The sequence below is a fragment of the Geotrypetes seraphini genome, chromosome 3 (assembly GCF_902459505.1).
Source record: "Geotrypetes seraphini chromosome 3, aGeoSer1.1, whole genome shotgun sequence".
In the NCBI taxonomy this organism is placed as follows: Eukaryota; Metazoa; Chordata; class Amphibia; order Gymnophiona; family Dermophiidae; genus Geotrypetes; species Geotrypetes seraphini.
Genome location: NC_047086.1, coordinates 181,790,687 through 181,815,824, shown reverse-complemented (window position 1 = coordinate 181,815,824; position 25,138 = coordinate 181,790,687). Strand labels below are relative to the sequence as shown.

Sequence of the window (25,138 nt, the reverse complement as noted above, 5' to 3'; positions counted from 1 at the left end):
AACAAGAGCTTAGGAGGTCAAACTGGATGCCTGTGTCTGTGTTGCAGTTTGTGTGTCTATATTCTCTCATTTCCCCTTACAGTTTGAAACTCCTAAGGAGATCCCAGATCCCAGAAAGAAGTTAGAAATTAGAAAATGACACGGAGCTAAATTTGTCCCCGCGAGATCTATTTCTATCCCTGTCCCACTGATGTGAGTTCTGGCCCAGGCCCTTCATTGCAAGCTCTGTCCTCATCTGCACAAGCCTCAAGAACTTATGATTTTAAAGTGTTCAAGGCTTGTGCAGATGAGGACAGAGCTTGCAGGGATATGACAGGGACAGGAATAGAACTCACGAGGACAGGACAGAGATAGAAATAGATCCCATGGGGGACGGGGAGAAATCTGCCTCTACTAGAAATCTCATACAGCAGAGGTGGGTAAAACAAAAATGGTGTGAAAGTAGACCTTTAGGGGGACATAAGACAGCTGATGAGTGATTTGAGTTGGGGGAGATTAGTGTTCTGGTGGTTACAGCAAGGGCTGAGAACCAGAGAAGCCAGGGTTTGCATTCTACTTCTGTTACTGACACTCCTTGTGTTTCTGGGATGTCACTGTCTCCTATTATTTCAGGTATCCACTCAAGACTGTAAGCTCTTTGGGGAAGGGGACATATTGTATTATCATACTTATCACCATTGTACAACGCTGCATATGTTCAGTAGCACTATCAAATGCTAAATATATTACTATTGTAAGAGGGCACAAGATGACAATTTTTCCATTAGAACTGCAAAGGGGATAAAATCAAGGTTACCTAGGGTGCCACATGTTCTACTAAATATAATTTTCAGGAAATATTTGCAATGAATGCCAGGAGTAGTGGGACCTTGGTTTCTAAGGTCCATGCAGAAATGTGATGCCTAGGGTTACCCTACTCTGTTCCGGCCAGTGCTGAGGTACTTGCTGACTCTTGCTATAGCTGGTGGGGATTCCCAAGCACCGACAGCTGAGGTTCTCCTCCGAAGGTGGCCAGAACTCCCTTCTACCATAAGAACATAACAACATATGCAATGCCTCCGCTGGGTCAGACCTGAGGTCCATTGTGCCCAGCAGTCCGCTCACGCGGCGGCCCAACAGGTCCAGGACCTGTGCAGTAATCTTCTATTTATACCCCTCTATCCCCTTTTCCAGCAGGAAATTGTCCAATTAAGCATAGCAGTCGCTGGCAGCATCCTTGAGCCATTGAGGTGTCAGCCTCTATGACGTAGGGACGCTTCTGCTTGCCAAGCTTGGTAAAAGGGATTTTAACCAGTTCAGAGGAAGTCTTCAGGTGACATAGCTTGATGGTCCTCATCAGCTGGAGTATTTATATTTTAAATTTACATTAAAGGCCCTGACAGGGACCCATTTACAAAGTATGTATTCTTCCCAATTAATATTTCCAAATTAATAAAGTGTCTTTGCTTATTTGTAAATGGGTCTCTACCAGAGCCTTTAATTCAGTGGCATAATTAAATGAAATAACTACTGATGTTTATAGGGACGGGCTGTGTACCCCCCTAGGGCTGGCACCCGGGGCGGTCTGCCACTGTAAGAGGGGACAAAAAATAATAAAAGGAATGGATAACTTGACCGATTTAGACATGTCATACAATTATAACCACAAAAATATGTCATAAAATGTAATTCTAAACTCAAAAGACTCCAGACGAAAAGCAGACTATAGAAAGGAAAACAGAAAAGACCAAACCCATAGTACTAAGATCCAAATGCTAAAATCGGACATGTCCATTATGAAGAGACGTGTGGATCTCCGCTAATTATAATGAGTGAGTCTTTAAAATATGAGACGGTAACGGATAGCCAGACCTTGTGGATGGAAGTGAGAAATACTGGAGATAAAACCAAAGCACCGTGATGAAACTTGAATGGAAATACGGATATCTATTTACACTTTTGAGTAAAATTGCGATGCGAACATGTCATAGAAAAGAATAAATAATGTGTAAACTAAAAACCAAGAACAATATATTGTAACACTGAACTCAGAATTAATGAAATAACATGCTAAAAGAACTTAACCCCCCCTCTAAAATAGGGCATATACATACTTAAAATGATGGCTGGTTACAAATAGTATGCCTAGACCTAAACAGGGCAAAAAGTAAAGGTATGGGAAATGAACAGCTGATAATACAGTGTATCTTGAAAACATAAGCTGATAGTAGCTCAAAGACAAGCCGACCGGGTAGATGAAAAGTGAAACCTGGGAAAGATCTAAATTACTGTTCAAATGAGCTTCTATTAAAACCAAAGAATAAAACCACAGCACTCGGGAAAGTAAAAAAGGGAGAGTAAAATGGACTTACCGAAAAGGTCTCTGCACTGATGAGATAAACTCGTACGCAGAATAAATGTGAACACGCGACAGTGGGGCTATGATATTTGATCCGTTGAAAGAGGCGCCAAAAAAGTGTCGGCCGCCTTAGCCCGTAGCGAACGCATGCTTCGAGGCTCTAACATGTGCGTGCCGGATTCCCTTCTCTTCTCTTACCCCACTCCCCAGACATAACTTCCAGTTTCGGAGGGAAGAGAAGGGAAGCCAGCATGCACACGTTAGAGCCCCAGAGCATAAATTCACTATGGGCTAAGGCATGAAATCTCCACGCCATTTTTTTTTTTTTGGTGTTGAGCAGCACCGGCGGCAGCAGCAGAATTCACAGCAGATGATAGCCGGGCGGTCATCTAAATTACCCGGGCGGACTGCCCGGCTAAAAGGCCTTAGGGAGAACACTGCTCTCTTCTCCCCCTCCCCATCTATTGGTCTGACATCTCTCTCCTTTCCTTTATCTTCTTCTCTTCCCTGAAGGTCTGGCATCTTTCCTTTCATTTTCGCCCCATCCCCGCGGTTCAGCATCTCTCTTATCCTTAGCCATGCTATTCCCCCCTCTCCCCTTGGGATCTGATGCTTGCTCACCAGGCGCTGCTGTAACTCTTTGGGCCATCGGCAGTGTGACCAAAGGAAACATACTGTCTTTGGCAACCCGGAAGGAAAAATTATGTTCTTACCTGTTAATTTTCTTTTTAGTCACAGCAGATGAATCCAGAGATTAGTGGGATTACGTCCATCAACCAGCAGGTGGAGATAGAGAGAACTGAGTTGTCCACAGCCTTCTTGGATGTAAAGCCTCCTGGCCAACCAGTATAGGTCATCTAAGAGTATCCAAAAACAAAATTCAAACATAAGAAAACTCCTTTCCCACACATATGAAACACAAAAAACCAATACTCAAAGAACCCAAAAGGCAACTCCAGCACAAAAGACAGTGCCAAACCCCACGCAGAGCCACAAATACCGAAACAGGGCGGGGCTCTGGATTCATTTGCTATGTCTAAAGGAAAGAAAATTAACAGGTAAGAACATAATTTTTCCTTCCTTGTCATCAACAGCAGATGAATCCAGAGACTAGTGGGATGTAGCAAAGCAGTCCTAACGTAGGGAGGGAAACAAACATCACTGCAACACTGCCAACCTGCCGACGGTCATGGCAAAAGAAGCTCCATACCCAGACCATCACTGTGTATATACAGAGAACAACCAAGAAATGGAGAAAACTGCCCCTCCAATGCCCGATCTGCAGCAGAAGATCAAGGAAAGGAAAGAGTGAAGAAACCCCACAAGCAGTCAGGGGTTAAGCTCAGAATACATGTGAGCAGGCGCAAACAGGAGTTAATAGCACAATGCTGAGGAAACCACAGCAGCCGAGACCCACTATGAACAGAAGGAGTGTAGATTACCAAACTGAGGGGACACTTAAGGACTCCCAAACAACTACGGATGAATGAATCCGCTATGCCCGCAAGGCCCCGAGCCCACCGGAAAGCCATGACATTCATGAAAAAGCTCACTATAACAGACCCCCATCCCCTTGCAAGGATGTAGGGCATGGAGTGTGGAAACACAAAGAGAGAAGGGTCACAACCCAAAGTAGAGCTATCTCAAAGTAGTAAACCAAGAGCCCTCCGAAAAGAGTCAAACTGCGGAACCATGAAAGAAGAAATCCTCACCAAAAAGAGGAAAGGACTCACACATAGAAAGCTACAGAAGAGGCATGGATGAAGCCAGGCTCCCCCCTCTAGCAGCTGAGGCTCACCAAAGGGCGCCAAGTCAGACTCTAGAAATCACAAAGAAAGCCAGAGGGACATAGGGGAACCAAATGAACGGAAATGTGAATAGTCGAAACCACTGGAGAGAAACAAACACAGTTCCAAGGAGAGCCTTACAAACTAACAAGATCATATGCGTCGTGAGAGCATAGAATAAAGTCCACCTACCTGGGCTACGCTGCAAAAAACAGCCCAGCAAGGAAGGGACCACATGCAGACAGAGAAACCTCGCTCATCAGAGGTAACCAACAAGTGAGACAAACTAGAGGTAAAGAGAAAGTCCGGAAAAACCGCCCTCACCACAGGATGGGCTACAGAAAACAAGGTAAGCGGATACCAAGGTCAACCAACCCAAATCCCAGAGAAAAGGGAGAGTCAGCTAGACCCAGCTAGCCTCATTGGCCAGAAATCCATAAAATGAAGAAAGAAAGATGAGTCCACCAGGAAGGCGTGGAAAGAATAAACGGAGGCCAACCACTGTAGAAGAGTGAACAAGATCAACCTTGTCCTCTGCAGTAGCCGTCAGCACCCATGCAGGCCATTCCCATGATGATTGCAACAGCCCCACAGATAATGCCCAAAGCGACAGTGATGGCGGCAACGGCCCCTGGTGAGAGACAGAGAATGTAGTCGGACCCAAGCAATACGCCAGACCACCTGAGAGTGCCCACATCAAAGAGCCATCACAAAACTCATAGAGGAGCAAGCTGTCCACCCCAGGGCAGGCCACCAAGAGCAAGCCTCGAGCAATAATGAAGAAAATCGAGCAAAATGCATGAACCCATATTTAATGTGAGGAATAAATTTGAAAAACAGAGTATAATGGCAAACCAGACCAGAAGGGTAAGACAGTAAAGAAGATCCCCAAGATAGATCAAAACAAATAGCTATAGCCATTGAATGGAGCAACATCCAGAGCGACCGCCTCCCCGACCAACTATGTCTAGGGCGTGCAAGCCAGCCACAAGACAGGAGAAGCCAAATCTTACATGCATCCCTCATAACAGGTATCCCAGCGCCAGCCGGCACAGCAGGAATCCGTAAAACGGCATACAGGAGACAAAAAGAGAATCCCCTTCTTACCCCAAAGGAGCGGCCCAGGAGACTCATTCGCAAGAGAAACCCCTTAGCAGCAGAAAAGGGAGAAAGGAGGTACCATACCTAGTGTGCCACAGGAGACACTACCCATAGGAAAAGGAGGAACGGGAAAGTGGTTTCCAGACAGTGGGCTAAAAAAGTGCACTGCTCGCCACTAAGTCCCCGTTGCACCACATGTGCACCAGGGTAGATAAACACCAATGGCCGCTGAAGAACTGGCTAGGAGACAAACCAGCCATAAACTGCAGCCGTTCGAGCCCCAGGCACACAAATAGAGAAATAAGTCAGCCAGACGAAACAACCGCAAGCGCAGGAAAAAGGGAAGGCTAGGCACCACCAAACCCCAAGGGAAGAAGAGAAAGGAGATATCGAGATAACAACCAAACCTAAACCAAACCCCAAGAGGTGAAAAAATGCCGGACTATCATGCATGAACATGCCACTGGCCAGAATCAAAGAAAGACAGAGGCCTGTGACAATGCGAGAGAAGAGAAACAATCTCGGTGTCCTCTATAGGGGAACAATGACCTCTAGAAAACTGCCAAAGGACAGGAGGGAAAATCTTAGTTTATTTTTTTGTTTGTTTGTTTGTTTTTCGCAAAGAAGAGGAGGGAGACAGAACACCCCAAAGCCTAACGTCACTCGGCAAAGGAAGTTGAAATAGTTGAGGCAACCTGCAAACGAGGCCTAGAATCGTACGAGGGTACACTGAAACAGGTACCTTCATTGTCCCCTCTCCCATGATAACAGGGTCTGGTCTCGTCACAGAGTCACCCCGCCTGTGCCTGGCGGCCAGATTAACTGCCCATTCAGTTAGGCGACTTCGGAATACTGGCATGTCTACAGCTGGAGGCCGTGATATAGCTGTGCCAAGCTGATAGGCTAACCTGAAAAGGCTCTAGAACCCAAAAGTCCATATAGGAGCCTCCAGAGAAAGGGTGAAATGCTGAACATAGAGAACATGAAACCAGCATATAGGGACATCTCGTGCAGCACCCCAAGACCCAAAGGAAAATAGGCTGGAAACATAAAGAAGAAGCCCATAGGCAAATGAGAGACACCGTCAATCATGTGAAAAAGACTAAAGGAGAGAGTATACGGCAAGGCGCCGAGAGCCATAGATATGAAATGCGAGCTCACACAACATAAAACAGAATCTAAGCGGGCGCAACTGCAGAAACAGGACCTCAGTGTGCCCCAAATAAATGTGGACAAAGGCTTCCACCAAAGTCCCCAAGGACTACGCGACTGAAAGAAAAGAGGAAAAACATAGGACCCCCCCCCCCTAACAGTGCCACAAGCAACAAATACCAAAGGGAAGACCCAACCCATAGTATAGGCACAAGCCGCCTCGCCTGCGTCAAGCGACGTGTTGTGCCAGTAAGAGGAAGCCACATACCCCGCACTTGAACAAGGCAGCCCTGCAAACCACCGCAAGGACAGTGAAATAGCCATGTCCCCAGAAGCAGCCAGAGATGCGCTAGGTAGAAAGCCCTGAAATATAGCAACCACAGGTGGAAACTGGCCCATTGACCGTGTTAACAGAAAAGGGCAAACCAGCAAACCGAGCACCGCAACGCATTCAGCGGAAAGACGCGGCACCGCAGTCCCGGGCACCATAACCTACACCAAATGGCGCCCCTACTAACGCATCCCCCACCAGGACAACTCAGCCACTTACCGCTATCAGCCCCAGCTTCAACCGCCAAAATCAAAAGAAAGCGGGCCAACCAAGGCCAGACCAGGCAAAGATCTTCCCATAAGACCAGCAAAATAGCAGGTCCTTGCCCATACTATGATACCCACAGTACCATAAAAATATCAGCCACAGGCTCACACAGCCACCATCAAAAAGGAGTGGAGCGGAGCAGCAAAAGGGCAGAACATGCAGGAGGCCATGCCCACAAAGAAATATCCCCAGCCACCAGTGAACCCACACACAGAGACTTGGAAACGGCACAGGAGAAAGGAAATATATCACCCTCACTTTCAAAACAGTGAAGAATAATAAAAGTCAAAATCAAACTTCCATCCCGGTGTAAAATACAGGGAGGGCATAAACAGCGGAAGCAACTCCCCACCGAGGAAGAAAACCAACTATATGACAGGAAAACTATGTGGCGTGTTCAGGGCACATAGGCACAACCGCCACTGCAGCGCGCCGAAGACAAACTACTGGCAGAGAAGATTTGAAGACCATCGGCTCCCCAGAACACCCGATCCAGCGTCCCGACTACTACACATCGAGTACGCTGAGAAAGGCGAACTGCCACAGCAACCCGGCAGGAACACTATATCGGAAAGCAGCCTGAACACCTCAGTGAACAGCGGACCAAACGTACTCCATGCGGCCGTTGCAGGCAAACCAAAATGGCTGACAACGCCTGAGGGAAAAAGCGGCCGCCGCTCACCCGCGCGGGAAAAGTCCACACACCTTTCCCGCTGGAGCTCTCTATAGAGGAGCGAAGACAGCCCATCTGAGCACCTGAATTACAGCAGAGCTGGGTCAGACCGCTCAACCAAGCCCCTTGTTAGCACCTGCAGGAGCCCAAAACGCTACCGCACCAAAAACCGGACCCCGCGAAAGGAAAGAAACACTCACTCGACATCAACAACGAAGGGCAACCGAAGGAGCAGGAACATATGCTGGCAGAAGCAAGGAGCTCAAGCTCTTGAGGATGAAAACCGCTGTGGAAAGCCGGTACTCCTCACAAGTGACTTCGTGGTTGGGGGTTTTTTTGTGTGTTTTTTTTTAAAGGAGAAGTAACCAAGCCACAACGGCAAATAGGGAAAGGGACCTGCGATGAACAGGTGTATCCCAGAAGAGGGTGAGGCAGGGACCTGGGGGGGCCCAGGTGTAACCCCTAAAGCTGGCACCGCTCAGCCAGACACCCCTCATCTTGAAATATCCAGGCCTGAACCAAAATCCACAAGCAGAAGCCAGGAGCTGTGAAGAACACATCCATCAGCCTGCAGGAGATAGAGAATACTTGTTGGCCAGGTGGCTGTACATCCAAGAAGGCTGCTTGTTGATGGACGTAATCCCACTAGTCTCTGGATTTATCTGCTGTTGATGACAAGGAAGCTTTATTTTAGCTATTGCTTTTTGCCTATGCAGGGACCAGAAGAAATAGCAAAGGAGGAGCTTCCGCATGTTTCCTGCAGTCATGCTGCCGATGGCCAGAAGAGTTACAGTAGCGCCTGGTGAGCAAGCATCGGATCCGTGGGAGGGGGGAGAGAAGACTCCAGATAGGTGCGGGGGGGGTGTGGGGTGGAAAGAGGACTCCAAATAGATGCACAAGCTGCTTAGGGGGTACTAGATGTACTGTTTCCCTGGACAAAAGTTATAAAATTAAAAAGCCGCCCGGAATCTGGGGCCCTGTATGGGATGGTTTGTCACACAGAGCTTATGGAAACTGGAAAAATTTATAAGAACATAAGAAGCGCCATCTCTGGATCAGAACTTCGGTCTATCAAGTCCGGCGATCCGCACACGCGAAGGCCCAGCCAGATGTACACCTGGCCTAATTTTTTGTCACCCATATCCCTCTATGCCTCTCATAAGGAGATGTGCATATAGTTTGCTTTTAAATCCTAAGACGGTCGATTCCGCTATAACCTCCTCTGGGAGAGCATTCCAGGTGTCAACCACTCTTTGCGTGAAGCAGAACTTCCTGATATTTGTCCTGGACTTGTCCCCCTTTAGCTTCATTCAGTGTCCTCTTGTCCGTATCAAATTGGACATTGTAAATAATTTTTTTTCCTGCTCTATTTTGTCGATTCCTTTCAGTATTTTGAAGATCTCGATCATATCCCATCGTAGTCTCCTTTTCTAAAGGGAAAACAATCCCAGTCTCTTATGTCGTTCTTCGTATTCCAGTTTCTCCATACCTTTTACTAGCTTCGTTGCTCGTCTCTGCACTCTCTCCAGCAGTTTTATATCATTCTTTAGGTTGGGAGACCAATGTTGGATAGAGTATTCCAAGTGTGGTCTGACTATTGCTGCCTGGATTCCCGCCACAGTCCTCAAAAAGAGGACATGTCCGTGGAAACCCAGACATCTGGTAACCCTATCGATGCCCAATAGAGAAATACATTAAAGTCAGGGCAAAAACTTTAGATATGCAATATTATGAGAAGTCTGGTGCCTACTTCCACAATATCGTGTTAAAGAGTAATTTAGAATGCTAAGAATATCTACAAAGAGACCAGCCCAGAGGATGGATATGCTGCAGGATCATAATTCACAGTCTCTTCAGAGAAGTCATCTTGGGAACTACCGTATTTTCACGCATATAACGCGCGCGTTATACGCGTTTTTACCTACCGCGCATACCCCTCGCGCGTTATATGCGTGAGCGCGGTATACCAAAGTTTTAAAACATAGTTCCCACCCCGCCCGACGCCCGATTCACCCCCCCAGCAGGACCGCTCGCACCCCCACCCCGAACGACCGCTCGCACGCGCTCCCACCCGCACCCGCATCCACGATCGGAGCAAGAGGGAGCCCAAGCCCTCTTGCCCGGCCGACTCCCCGACGTCCGATACATCCCCCCCCCCCGGCAGGACCACTCGCACCCCCACCCCGAACGACCGCTCGCACGCGCTCCCACCCACACCCGCATCCACGATCGGAGCAAGAGGGAGCCCAAGCCCTCTTGCCCGGCCGACTCCCCGACGCCCGATACATCCCCCCCCCCCGGCAGGACCACTCGCACCCCCACCCCGAACGACCGCCGACTTCCCGACAATATCGGGCCAGAAGGGAGCCCAAACCCTCCTGGCCACGGCGACCCCCTAACCCCACCCCGCACTACATTACGGGCAGGAGGGATCCCAGGCCCTCCTGCCCTCGACGCAAACCCCCCTCCCCCCCAAGAACCTCCGACCGCCCCCCAGCCGACCCGCGATCCCCCTGGCGACCCCCACGACCCCCCCACCCCCCTTCCCCGTACCTTTGGTAGTTGGGCCAGAAGGGAGCCCAAACCCTCCTGGCCACGGCGACCCCCTAACCCCACCCCGCACTACATTACGGGCAGGAGGGATCCCAGGCCCTCCTGCCCTCGACGCAAACCCCCCTCCCCCCCCAGAACCTCCGACCGCCCCCCAGCCGACCCGCGATCCCCCTGGCGACCCCCACGACCCCCCCACCCCCCTTCCCCGTACCTTTAGTAGTTGGCCGGACAGACGGGAGCCAAACCCGCCTGTCCGGCAGGCAGCCAACGAAGGAATGAGGCCGGATTGGCCCATCCATCCTAAAGCTCCGCCTACTGGTGGGGCCTAAGGCGCGTGGGCCAATCAGAATAGGCCCTGGAGCCTTAGGTCCCACCTGGGGGCGCGGCCTGAGGCACATGGGCCCAACCCGACCATGTGCCTCAGGCCGCGCCCCCAGGTGGGACCTAAGGCTCCAGGGCCTATTCTGATTGGCCCACGCGCCTTAGGCCCCACCAGTAGGCGGAGCTTTAGGATGGATGGGCCAATCCGGCCTCATTCCTTCGTTGGCTGCCTGCCGGACAGGCGGGTTTGGCTCCCGTCTGTCCGGCCAACTACTAAAGGTACGGGGAAGGGGGGTGGGGGGGTCGTGGGGGTCGCCAGGGGGATCGCGGGTCGGCTGGGGGGCGGTCGGAGGTTCTTGGGGGGGAGGGGGGTTTGCGTCGAGGGCAGGAGGGCCTGGGATCCCTCCTGCCCGTAATGTAGTGCGGGGTGGGGTTAGGGGGTCGCCGTGGCCAGGAGGGTTTGGGCTCCCTTCTGGCCCAACTACCAAAGGTACGGGGAAGGGGGGTGGGGGGGTCGTGGGGGTCGCCAGGGGGATCGCGGGTCGGCTGGGGGGCGGTCGGAGGTTCTTGGGGGGGAGGGGGGTTTGCGTCGAGGGCAGGAGGGCCTGGGATCCCTCCTGCCCGTAATGTAGTGCGGGGTGGGGTTAGGGGGTCGCCGTGGCCAGGAGGATTTGGGCTCCCTCCTGGCCCGATATTGTTGGGGAGTCGGCGGTCCTTCGGGGGGGGAGGGGGGGGAGGGATGTATCGGACGTCGGGGGGGGGCATCAGGCTTTCAGGATGGGGACAGACCTTCAAGGGGGGACAGTGCACGGAAGTCAGGGGGGGTGAACGGAGAGTCGGGACAGCGCACGGAAAGTCAGGGCGGGCGAAAGGAGCGTCGGGCAGCATGCGCGGTATACCCGTGAGCGCGGTATATCAAAGTTTTTGTGCAAATCATCGTGATTTCTGCGCGCTATATTCGTGTGCGCGTTTTATACGGGTGCGTGTTATTTGCGTGAAAATACGGTACCTAACAGTGACAATTAGTGTTTAGATTTAGGGCCCTCGATTAAATGGTTCTAGGAACAGTCCTGAGGTATGGCCACCAACTAAGGACAGTTATCTCAATGGCTAGACTAAGTGTGATGAGAGACGATGTAAAACAGGAGAAATTTCTGGATATCTGTGCATTCTGGTCCAGGTTTAAAAACAGGTTTTCAAAATCAGCCTCCTATGAGAAGTGTGCCTTCTGAGATTTCTGCAGGCATCAGGCCTTCCTCTCTGCCAGGCCCTGCCTTCCTGTAAGCAGGATGTAGGTGGGAAAGGCAAAGAAGAAGGACCGAAGCTGGCCGAGCAGCGAGTTAAAGCTGCCAACAAAGAGAGAACTCACATACCTCTGGGCCTGCCTTCTAAAGCACCAGAAGTGGTGGCAGTGGCCAGACGTTGGAGGCAGTGTTCTGAACAGTCTTAATATGGCCTGGCCCACCAGGGCTTTCCTTCTGCCACGTCAGTGTTTAGCGCTGCTTCTAACAGTGTGCTGTGAAACGCTGAGGAGGAGGAGGAGAAGAACTAGTGCCGGCTGACTGCCTACAGGATGTGCCTCGCACGGTGAGAGGCATCCTGTACGCAATCAGCTGGTACTAGTGCCTCTCCTTCTCTCTGCGCATTTTTCCTGCCAGCACCCCCCACTGGCGGCTCAGGGCCCATCTGGAGAGCCTTTGTGCATGTGCGGACCTCGACATGACATCACGCATGTGCTTGATGTTAATGCGTTGATGTCCACACATTATGCCTTGAGCCACGGCCACTACGTTTAGCGTGCCGCGGCTTGACAAAGTTTGTGAGACAATGATTTAAGTGCTTAGAGCACAAGGCTGACTATCCGGGAAGCTCTTTGAAATCCCACTGCTGATCTTTATGATTTTGGGCAAGTCACTTAACCCTCCACTGTTTCAGGTACAAAATTAGATTGTAAGTCCTCTGGCAACAAGGAAATACCTAATGTACCTAAATGTAAATGACCATGAGCTAGTACTAATAAAAAAAATCTGTGAGCCAAATCCAAATTACAAACAAATGTTTTACAAATCTGAGGTTACCTTGGAAAGTATCTACATTAGATGCCTAGTAATATATTTGCAACTGTAGGTGATACAAAGATTACAAAAATACCCTCCCTGCCACCTCCTCCCCCCCCCCAACACTAAAGATATGATTTCTACTTGGCAGCTGGATGGAAGGTGCAACAATCTCCCAAAATATGATTTATTTATTTTTTTTAAATGCTTAGCTAGTTAAAAGCAAAGAATAAATCTTGTGACTTGCTGAGTGCATGATCCTAACAAGTGACAGAAAGAAAATGCAACCAGCACCAATGAGAACTCGACAAGGCATTATGCAACATCAGAAACCTGAAGTTGCAGTTTAAAAAAGAATTACAAAAATATTTAAATCATGCTGAATGTTTTTTTTATATTCATTCTAAACTGCATTAACAGCAGTGATGACTCAAACAGTTTCAAGTGACCATGCATCTGACTCGCTGTGTGCACAAGGATCCAGAGCTGCGGACGACTTTAATTCCTGCCTTATAAATCTTCCACATGCTGCTGGCACTTCAAATAGGATAGTTTGAATAAAAATGCATTTTAAAACTAAAAAGCGTACTTTTTAATGTTGAATTTTATTGTTGATTTAATCCCAAAGCGTTTCCTAAATTGCATATTAAAAGCTGTCAGTGTTTTTCCTGGGAATGGAAGGTATTGAACCTCAGAGCACCCAGGGTGTAGGCCAAAAGCCTTTAATGCACATCCTATTGCCTGGTATTGCTTGTGTAACCACAAGCCTCAGCTGTGCTCGAAAAAGAAAGGTTGTGATAAAAACCAGTATGATGTTACTGTCGTTTCAACAGTCTTCAGAAAAAAAAAACATGAATGAGTTTGGTGTCTGAATAAATTTACATTAAAGAAGGCAAAGTCTTTAAAATATCTTATTGTGGTTGCTGGAAAACCACAATCACATAGCAAGAATAGAGAGCAATCGCCATATCCATCAATTTGACCACATGACTTTTAACACTCATTAGATCTGAAACCTCAAAATCTGGCAGCTTCTTTCACTTTGCTTTCAGGGAAGAGGTACCATGTCTTGACATCTCTATATTCTACAGAGACTGTGGACAATAATCTCTCTTAAGATGGGAGACAGGACCAGGCACTCCCAAACTCCAAGTTCATGCAGATGAATATTATGCTAATAAACTCTCCTATAACAGGCACAGACAGATGCAACTGCCAAAAGCTTTCGAAAATTGATTTAAGTTCAACTGTGAACATGACATTACAATTCTAGAGTATACTGGGTACAATGGCAGCTGTTCTACTGTACTTATGCCAACAAACTAATGTTTAAACCAATGTTCTTCAACCGCCGGCCCACAGAAATTTCCTTCCGGTCCGCAGGGCCAGCACGTGCATCGGGCCCGAGACAGTGTTCTTCAACCGCCAGTCCACGATGCGTTCCATGTGGTGTTATCTTCGGGCCGGCTCCCCTCTTCCTTACTGCCGCAGTGCAAAAAGCTGCGGGCAGCGGCCCCTACATGTGTCCTGCACCTGAACCGGAAGCCTTCTTTCTGACGTCGAACATCTAAGGGAAGGCTTCCAGATGAGGCGCGGGACAAGCGAGGAGCCACTGCCCGCGGCTTTGTGCCCTGCGGCAGTAAGAAAGAGGGGAGCCAGCCCAAAGATAACACCGGGGGCGGCATAAAACGGCCAGGCGGGAGCAGGCCAGAAGGTAAGGCACAGCATGGAGCATACGCAGCATGTGTATAATGAAACTCCCCCCTCCTGCTCTTTGAGGCCTCACTGCTTAAATAGTATCCTAGGCTAGCTTTCCACTGCCCTATTTTCTAACCTGATAATTTTTTACATGGTGGATAAATCATATATCACAATCATTAATTTAATTTTTAATCGCATTGTTACATAATGTTCATCCACAAAACGAAGCATTAACTGAGTTAGGCAAAATTGTCTGATTCAGTGTGTCTGATAGAGCTTTTGTTAAAATTGCCTCCTTTTCCCTGTAAACGGTTATAGGGAAGGTAGAAGTATAGCTGGTCATGTACTATTTGTCTTTAATTAGAGAGAGAGAAATCTAGTAAAAAAAAAAAAAAAAAAACAAACATGGAGGGAGACAACAAAGATAGGGGGAATGATTTTATTTCCAATTTAGTGATTGAATTGTGTCAATTTTGAGAATTTACATCTGCTGTCTATATTTTGCACTGTTCCGGAAGAAATGCATTTGTATCTATTTCTCTGGGGGTTGTATTGCATGCAGAGCCTTGCATCTTAGGGTTTGTTTGTATATATTAGTACTTTTAGTTTTTGGTCTCTTATTTGCATAGGGGTTATCTGTGTTCTGGTAGGAATGAATGTTGAGAAGCATACAGTGTGCTTTTTGTAGTCTAATTTTGTGGTTAACCATTATGTGTTGTTAATATAAGATTATATTGTGTGTGTGTGTATATATGAAAAATGAACGGAAAAAATAGTGTTATAATTAGTACTATTATGGGGTGGGGTCTGGGGCGGAGATTGGCTTCACGACTTAGCCCAGTGTTCTTCAACCGCTGGTCCATGGTCCGCTGCCGGTTCACAAAATAATTATTTTATTTCCACCGGTCCATAGATGTAAAATGGTTGAAGAACACTGGTTTAAACAATAAATGCTATGTATAGAGTAAGTACATAGTTTAAAAAATGATTGAACACAATATATTAGGTCACAAAGAAAGCAGAAAATCTGAACTGGCATCCTAGACAAAGAAAAATAGAAATAAATGATAATAATACACATTGTATGTGAAATAAATGAATGTAGTTGTGAAAAGAACTTCAGCCACGCACCTGCTGCTGAAGATACTGCATTCCACCCATGGCACCCTGAGCTCGTCCCTGCAACCCCATGGCATATCTCTGTGGGCCAGGAGATGCATACGATTGCCCTGGATAAGGACTGCCGGTACTTTGCTGCACCTGGGAATAAGGGTTACTGCCCATTCCAAACAGCTGTGGTCTCTTCAACACAATTGGATCCATTGGGTTACCCTGTTTGAAAAAAATAAATAATGCTGTATAAAAACACATAAAAAAGAAACCTATGGTGATAGATTCATACAATATTGTTGTATTCAGCTTAGATAAAACTTTTATCTAAAACACTGTCCATCACTTCCATCACTGTCCATCAATGTGAGAACTAGGACCATCTTCCAATAAACCTGGTCTGCCTGCTCAGGTTCAGAGAGAAACTTGTATAACTATATTGAAGGTCTGGCCCATGCCTCTTCTCTCTTGCCACCTATCTCCTTCCCAGTAAACTCCCTCTTTTTCCATTTTTTTTTTTAAATATTTTTTTTTATTTATCAGATTTTCATCATTATCTGAAAAAATTAAACACTTCATAAAAAAAAATTCTTCACAAACTCCTCAAGTCCACATATTTGGGAGAGAATATCCTGATATAGCTAATCGATACATTCAATATAATCCTAATCCAAAATCAAACATTTATGGTGCATAAATCTGAACTCCAAATATTTTCACACATATAACGTGCGCGTTATACATGATTTTACAAACCGAGCATAACCATGCGCGTTATATGCGTGAGCGCATTGTCAATTTGTTTTTTATATAGTTCCCCCCCCCCGACGTCCGATTCATCCCCCATCCCTGAAAGCCTGATGCCCCACCCCGAAGGACCGCTCGCACCCACACTTTGAAGGACCGCTCGCACCCCCACCTGAAGGACCGCTCGCACCCCCCCCCCCCGACGTCCGATTAATCCCCCAGCCCCCCCCTCGCACGGAGAAGCAGCCTACCGTTGATTCCCGATGCCAGTGAGCCCTGCTGCTTCCTCTGCCGGCGGTCCCACCCCTTCTCTGAGCCCTGCGCTGCTTCCTTTGCCGCGGTCTCGCCCCTTCTCTGACATCAGAGAAAGGGCGGGACCGCCGGCAGAGGAAGCAGCGCAGGGCTCAGAGAAGGGGTGGGACCGCCGGCAGAGGAAGCAGCAGGGCTCACTGGCATCAGGAACCAACAGTAGGCTGCTTCTTCGTGCGGGAGGGGCTGGGGGATGAATCGGACGTCGGGGGGGATGCGAGCGGTCCTTCAGGGTGGGGGTGCGAGCAGTCCTTCGGGGTGGGGGTGCGAGCGGTCCTTCAGGGTGGGGGGGCCAGAGGAGAGTCGGGACAAGAGGAGAGTCAGGGCAAGGCAGCGAGAGGAGAGTCGGGACGGCAGAAGGAGGTTTTAATTCATGAAGCAGCATGCGCGGTATACGCGTGTGCGCGCTATATATTAATTTCTTTACAAAAATTTCAGCTTCCTGCGCGCTATACCCGTGTGCGCGTTTTACACGGGTGCGCGGTATATTCGTGAAAATACGGTAATTAGTTTCATGAAGTTGTAAAAATTGTTCCAACTGAATAGAGTCCCAGTATACATATTCACATTCTTTAAATTTAATTAAGCATTTACATGTAAACTTCAGATAAAATGTGGTCCTCCAAAGTCAACACCCTTGATTTCAAAGCTAAAAAAGCTTTCCTTCTCAATTGTGTGGCTTGGGCCACATCTGGAAAGATCAATACATTATCTCCACAAAATTTCATTTGCTTATTGTGAAAATAAGCTTTCTTAATTAAAGATTTATCTATCTCTCTTGCAAAAGTTATGAATAGGATAGATCTAGTTTGAATTATATCTTGTGAATTCTCCAGGAAACCAGTTAAATCAAACTTAATTTGTTCCAACTGATCTACATACAAATCGGCGGGAATTTTCTTTCTCTGTGGAATATAATATAAATTTGTTATGGGCAATTTCTCTGGATCATCCAACCCCAATACTTCCTTAAAATATTTCCGAATCAGTATTTCTGGGGACAATAATTGCGTTTTTGGAAAATTAACTAATCGTAGATTTTTTGCCCTTAAAATATTTTCCATTTTCTCAAATTTCATATGAGTAGTATGGGAATCTCTAACTGCTGTTGAAGACACTACTTGCAGTGTAGCCACATGAGACTCTGTTGTTCTAATACATTTTTCCATAATCTTCAAGTTTGAATCAACATTTTCCAACGTATCAATAACTTCTTGTGAAAATTTAACATTCTGAGTCACCACTGACATTAATAACCCCTCCATTCTAGTATTAATCTGCCATAAGTCTTTAAGAGTAACCTCCTGAGGCTCTACCTGGGATTCTCTTGCAAATAAAGTCTCATCCTGAAAGGATAAAGCTTTAAGTATCACCCCATAAACTAATGAGATCGATACCTGTTGCTCTGATACTCCCACAGGTTGAGAACTGGAACCAGACTTGGATCCAGACCAACAGGAATATTTGGTGGAGGCAGGGGAGTTCTTTCTGGGGGGCTAAGAGACACCCCTGAGAGCGAGTCAGCTCCTTGACTTTGACCTAAGACACTGGTTGAAACAAGGTGTCTATCTATGGGTCCAGGTAAAATAGGCGTAGACACTTTTGCTTTCCCCTTTCTTTTCCCCATACTTAGTCAAATTCAATACATACAGTTAGTGTCTCCCGTGTCTCCCAGTGTCTCCAAGTGGCTCCCAAGGGGCATAAACACGCCCCTTAGGGCACGCCCCTTTGGCCACGCCCTGCAGCCGTGCGCCGCAGATGCAGCGTCCCTTTCACTCGCGGGAAGAGGACCCGTGTGACGTCAGGGCATCTGTCTCTGCGGATGCCCGCAGAGGTTCAGCTCCCGATGTCTCCGGCTCAGGGTGTCAAATAGCACTGCGATCCTGGGCAGAAATGAGTCCCCACAAAGTTGCACCTCAATTCCAGGTATCTCTCCCCCTCTTTTTCCATTGACCTGTCTCCCTCTCAACACATACACACTCTCTCTCCCCTCTCCTAGGCTGCCTCAACCCATACACTCTCTCCTCTCCCCCAGCCTATATCCCTACACATATATTTTCACTTAACATGCTTTCTCCCCAGCTTCTCCCCCCCCCCTCAATTCTCTAATAGATGATCTCCTTGATCCCGTACCAAACTCAATCCCTGTCTCTCCTCCCACCAGTCAATTTTCACCATCCTATCCTCAGCTCTATCCCCTCCAACTTCCCTGGAGATTTAATGCAGGTAACTACCTCTGGAACAGCTATTGTGTCTCCTTCCAGCAGCATATAGCTCTCAGTGAGTTTGAGACATAGTCATATTCTTGTGCTGCCATCAAAATCTCACAAGAGCAGTTTAACAGTTTGGGCACTACACAGCTGAAATTTACCAAGAGCTGTATAGTGCTGGAAGAAAATGAAACAATGTTCCAGAGACTACACTGGCAGCAAGCCTCAGACCCTGTGTTTGGGGGGGGGGCAAGGACACATACAGTGGCATACCAAGAGGGGGGGGAGAGGGCAGTCCACCCTGGGTGCAGACCATGAGGGGTCAGTGTCATGGTCTGGGTACTTCGCTGTTCTGCCAGTGTTGGGCCTTCCTCTCTGCTGAGTCCTGCCTTCATGGAAGCAGGAAGCAGGCGGAACCGGAAATGAAGAAAATCCAACGCCAGCAGAGCAGCGAGTTAAGGCTGCCGACAAAGAGATAACTCACATACTTCCGGGTCTGCCTTCTAAAGCAGCAGCATCAGTAGCCAGCTGTTAGAGGCAGCGCTCTAGAATGTAAAATTGTTGGACATGGGCTTGAGAAGAGGAAGGGAGATGCAAGAAAGAGGAAGAAAGGTTAAGAAATAGAAATCCTGCATATAATGGAGGAGAGGGAGACATGCATGGAGAAGATAGGAGAAATGTTGGACGTAGGCTGGAGGGCAGGGAGAGATGGTGCATGGGGAGAGAGAAAGAAATGTTGCACATGATAATGGAGGGGAAGAAGGGAGAGATACTGCATGGAGGAGAATAGAGAGGTTTGACCCAGGGCACAAGGCAGGAAAAGAGAGAGAGAGAGAGACATGGTAGACAGTGGGAAAAAAACAGAAATGTTGGATATGGCAATGGAAGGGAAGGTACAGAGACAGAAGATGGGTGGTGAGCACGGAGAAAGAAGAAAATGTCAAATGGGCAGGAGATCCTGTCGAGCAAGTTAACAGAAGACAAACAGAAACCAGAGCCTAGGACCAAAATGATTTGAATAATAAAGTGACCAGGCAACAAAAGGGAGAAAAAAAATAATTCTATTTTCTATTTTATGATTACAGTATGTCAGATTTGAAATGTGTATCCTCCCAGAGCTGGTATTAAGACAGCAAGCGTGAGCTAGAACCTAACAGAGAGAGGAAATATCTTTTTAATTTTGTTTACACCACAGCTCCGGCATGGGGTTGGAGAGGTTGTAACCCTATGTAATGTTATAGTGTGACACTGTGAATGTTAAACTATAACCCGTTCTGAGATCTTTGTGGAGGGTGAGCTATAAAAATAAATAATTAAATAAAATTACTAAAAATATTGTTTTATATTGCGGTGGGGGGATTAAAAAATGATCAGCCCTGGGTGTCACATACCCTAGGTATGCCACTAGACACATATATTATAGCTGAAGTATTAGGAAACTGCACTTTGAATGATGGACGTTGCTACAGGCTCCCAGGCCTTACAATAAAGAACACTAGAACAACTTTAGCTCAACATCTGAGAATAATATATTGAGCAAAAGGAGCACACTATAGGGGAAAGGAGACAAAAAGACAAGTTTCATTAAATAAAACTTTTCAAAACAATCATTGTACCTATCAAGACAAAAAAAACAAACAAACCCCACATCTACCGACAATTTGTTTTAAATTATTATTAACATTAGATATGCAGATATGTTGTCTAGCCTTTTTTATTTTATTAGTTGCAGCTTCTCCAACAAAATGTATATGTATTCCACTTGAACAGTAAAGCACATTTCATAAATAAAAATATAAAGAGAGGTGTCATGCAATAATCAAAATAGCGCTATATAGACCTCAATAAGGAAGATCCAATAGAAAATATGTTCTTGAAGCTAAGGAAAATCAAAAGGAAAAAACACAACCTTTAAAAAAAAAAAAAAATTGGAAAAATAGCAGTGTGGTTTGCATGAATGTTAAATATATCTGCCCTCCCTCCACTTTACCCAGCTTTTCTCAAATACGGATCAAGTTTGTTAGCGTCACATTGTTTGACCTAATTCACTCATTCATTGGATGATGAAAGGAAACAGCATAATGGAAAGAAAAACAAGCTAAAAAATGGCTTCTAATTTGGTACTAGCCAGAAATCCAATTTATCTTGTTTCTCTTGGAATTACCATATTTTTCACTCCATAAGACGCACCTGACTATAAGACATATCCTAGATTTAGAGTAGGAAAACAAGAAAAAAAAACAATCTGAACCAAATTGTGTACTAATATATACCAGGCTCTGTACCAAGCCCCCCTCACTCCCTGCCAGGCTCTGCACCCAACCCCACACTCCTTGCCAGGCTCTGCACCTGTCCCCCCTCCCTGCCAGGCTATCCCCCTACCCTCCCAAACCTCATTCACCCCAAATATGTGAAAACTCTATTACCTCCATCAGGGACCTGGACTCTTATGGTACCTGAGGAAGAATCACCCTCCACCCCCTTCCAAGGATTAGAGAAAACGATGGAAAATACCCCCATCCCTCCTTCCTCCCCAATTGCCCGAATCCAAATCTTTCCTGGGGAGTGTAGGAGCAGTGGTCTTTTTATCCCTTCCAGCCCTACCATATTAACCCAAATAATGGGGGGGGGGGGGGGCTAGAGCAGAGGGGCTTGCAATACCGAGCTGTTTTAAAGCAAGGAGGATGCCAGTACAAGAAACAATGTAAGCGGCATTCTCTCCCCACCCCCAGCAGCTGCGACTTTTCCCTTCTCCAGACAAAAGCCCCCAGGATCGTAGCCTCCTTACGTCTCTGCAGAACCCTGCAGCCTCCCTCCCTCCGCTCTTTGTTTTCTACCAGCTTGCTTTGCGCGCCCCCCAGCCCCGTGATCGGGCCCTAACCTTGCTCCTGTGCGCTCCCCTGGTGAAGGCAGGGCAGCAGGATGTACAGGACACCGAGCATGAAGTTGAAGGTGGCGGCGGTTGGGTGACAGCGAGAGTCAAGCAGTGGCAGCGGGGATCGGAGCTCGTTCCTGCCTAGTCCTGCGCTACTTTCTGAATGGCTACCTTCAGTTTTCACCAGTTCCGCGAGAACTGATAGCAGCCATTCAGAAAGCAGAGTGAGCCCAGGCAGGAAAGCTCGTTCCTGCCGGCCGATACTCTGCTGGACCACCAGGCTATAAGGGACATTTTAAAAGGTACGACGGGATGGGGAGTGTTTTAAAAAAGGTATCTTTGCTGCATAAGATGCACCGCATTTCCATCCACTTTTGCAGGGATCTCAAAGTCCCTCCTTGAGGGCCACAATCCAGTCGGGTTTTCAGGATTTCCCCAATGAATATGCATTGAAAGCAGTGCATGCACATAGATCTCATGCATATTCATTGAGGAAATCCTTAAAACCCGACTGGATTGCGGCCCTCAAGGGGGGACTTTGAGACCCCTGCACTTTTGGGTGGAAAAAAAGTGTCTTATGGTGCAAAAAATACGGTAGTACTGATCTTCCAGCACTTCCTAAACCACTCTCTCCTACTGGATATATACTGTATAAAGGACCTTCCAAGTGCTATAGACACAAAGTGAGAGTGTTTGTCATAGATGAAAATTTCACACTGGCTTAAATAAATTACTGCACTGAGATGAACTGCATGCCTGGTGGGGGCCACTTTAAAGCTTCTGCTGTACTTGATCACTGCCTGGTAACCAATACATAATTATTCAGAACTGCTCACCAGAGGAGCAGCAAAATTGTGCTCAAATTTACAAACGAAAACCATCTATTACTAGCAAATGCACACCACAGGAACAATAGCAGGGGGCTGAAAAATATTTAGAAAGCAACATTATTTGTAAAGCGTTCTTTCCTTTCCAGGAAACAGCATGTAAGGACATTTTGAGCAAAAAATAGCACGCACATGGTACACAGAGACCAATTCGGAGGTGCACACAACCTAAACATACAGTGGATTTCTTTCGTTACGAGTATTTACTGCATTAGATTTCTGACCCCTTTTGAGAAATCTGTGGTATCCCAGGAGAGGAAAACCTACAAGTGTTAAACAATGTTGGATAAATTAGAAGAATGTAGTACACAGGTATATGTTTAAAAATGCTACATATTTACACACAGTGTATTGGGGAGTGCTAAAATTATTATTAAGGATACATGACACACCGTGTACTTTTGTTTTTAATGCTTTCTTTATTGATATTTATTTTAAAAGTGTGCTTTTTTTAATAGTCTACTTTTGTTTGCATATTAACAGGTCTAAGCTTCCCCTATACACATGCTCTGCGGTATCATCCAAAAACAAATTATAATTAAAATCAAATAAATAAAATAAAGTATTATAAACTAACAGAAACCATCAGTATATAGGACATGCTGGCAGAATATTTTCATGCTCATAGTCCATAAAGAGCATTATAGGGTGAATGTGATTAAATACCACTAAAGGCACTTACACATATGACAACATCAACCATGTCTTAGCATCTATACAGGGCACTAAGACATAGGTGACCAATGATGTTTTTCTTGCCAAAATGTCTTAAGTTGCAATTTCCAAAACTCAGAATTGGGACATTTTACTCCGCAGTTTGTCTAAATTGCAAGGGAGCACACGTTGGAAGTGCGTTTGGGTGGAACTTCAGCAGACTTTAAAACTGGACATTCTTCTATGATAACAGAATAAAAGGTGCAGGATAGAAAAGAAGTATGTTTTATCTAAATCAGTTTCATTCACAACTAAGTCTGTTTCTCGAGAAAAGGGATATTAAGCTTACAGCTTGTGAAGAGTAGAGTTTGATCAGTTCTGACTTTAAGAGATTTCAATTTCTTGGAAAAAGTCATCTTTGTCAAAAGTGCTTGGTCAGGAAATTCAAGACAAAAGTATGTTAGACATCAAAGAATGGACAGCGTGTCCATTCAGCTTATTCCCGACAATTCTGTGCAATCCCTGAGCCATCAATCATTTCCCTTATAACTCCTCAAATTGGAGAATGAACACTAGATACTACTGATTAAAGATTTAGTCAAACTACTGTCTACTTTGTAGCAGCTAGACAGACACAATTCATGCTGAATTGGTACAATGTAGCACGATTTTTGTTCCTGGGCAGTAAGTATAATTTACTAATTGCTCATGCCTAAAAAGTACAGAAAATGTCTGTTATTTCCATAAAACACTGCTTTTGTGATCAGGATAGTCAAATTTTGCAATTTATCTATTTAAAGCATAATATCAAATTTTCATCTTGTCATTCTTATAAAGTCATAAAAACAATATATTAATCATAATTAACATGTATTTATATTGAAATTATACAAAGATGACCACATAAGATTTAGAATTGAGTAGTTTTTTGAGATTTGCGATCATATTGTAAGTATTTTCACGAAATCAGACCCTAGATGTAGTCTCCCATCATGTTTTCATTATATTGTTCTTAGTAGCGACATTTAAAGTCAAGTATGTCCTGGTGGAAGAGCTAACTTTGCTCCTCTGAGTATGCTCCCATGTTCTCCTTGAATGTCTCAAGACGAGCATCAAGGACACGGACTTTACTACAGCCCATTTTACTGTAATTCAGGCTTGTAATTGCCCAGGAAGCTCCAAACCACTGTGACAAAGCTGTTGCATACCATTTTCTCCTTGTACTCCAGGATCATCTTTATCTGTGGTCCGACAAAGACACCAGTTTTGACCTTTGCCTCAGACAGATTAGGGAAGATATCTTGAAGGTACTTGAAGGCTGCCAACTCCTTATCTAGAGCTCTGGCAAATTGTTTCATTAGGCCCAATTTGATGTTCAGTGGTGGCATCAGCACCTTCTGGGGGTCCACCAGTGGTTCCCATTTGACATTGTGTTTTCCCAAAGAGAACTCGGTCCGCTGTGGCCAGTCCCGTCTTTGATAGTGCATCTTTGTGTCCCTGCTATCCCAAAGGCAGAGATAGCAGGGAAACTTGGTAAAACGGTCTTGGAGACCCATTAGGAATGCCACCATTTTGAAGTGTTCAATGACTTCCCAACTATACTCATCACATGTAAGGTCTTGATTATGTTGTAATCCTTTCAGGTGCACTGAGCCAGTAGAAGAGACGGGTACTTGTTCCTGTTATGGAGCAGCACAGCTTTGATGTGCCTGGTTGAGCTTTCAATGAAGAGACACCACTCTTTTGAGCAGGCAATTCCAATTGCCTCAAACTGATTGGTCACATTGTGGCAGAAGCAGAGACCATCTTGATGGGTAAAGGTGGAAAAAGTTTGGTGACACTTCCTCTGATATGTGACTTTCACACTTTCATCCAACAAGTTCCACTGCTTGATCATAGACATCAAAAGCTTGGCACTGGACTTGGTGAGACCAAGATCTCTGATCAAGTCATTGAGGACAATATGGGTTTCTTTCATCAGCTGCATCACTGATATTGTAAACTAGATTTACAATGTCTCCCTCACTCTCTGACTTGCTGCTCGCTCTCTCTCTGGGGGAGGGGG

At 46.4% G+C, this 25,138-nt stretch overlaps 1 protein-coding gene across 3 annotated transcripts in view; it reads right to left on the bottom strand.

Moving 5' to 3' along the window:
• The window catches only part of ARID1B (AT-rich interaction domain 1B), a 938,949-nt gene that overhangs the window by 779,214 nt on the left and 134,597 nt on the right, over positions 1 to 25,138 (bottom strand). For 2 of the 3 annotated variants that reach the window (XM_033937003.1, XM_033937004.1), the window contains exon 2: positions 15,413 to 15,613. The exons of the other annotated variant lie outside the window; for it this stretch is intronic. In XM_033937003.1, the coding sequence (XP_033792894.1) occupies positions 15,413 to 15,613 (201 nt within the window). The remainder of the gene's footprint in view (positions 1 to 15,412; positions 15,614 to 25,138) is intronic. 3 annotated transcript variants of the gene reach the window in all.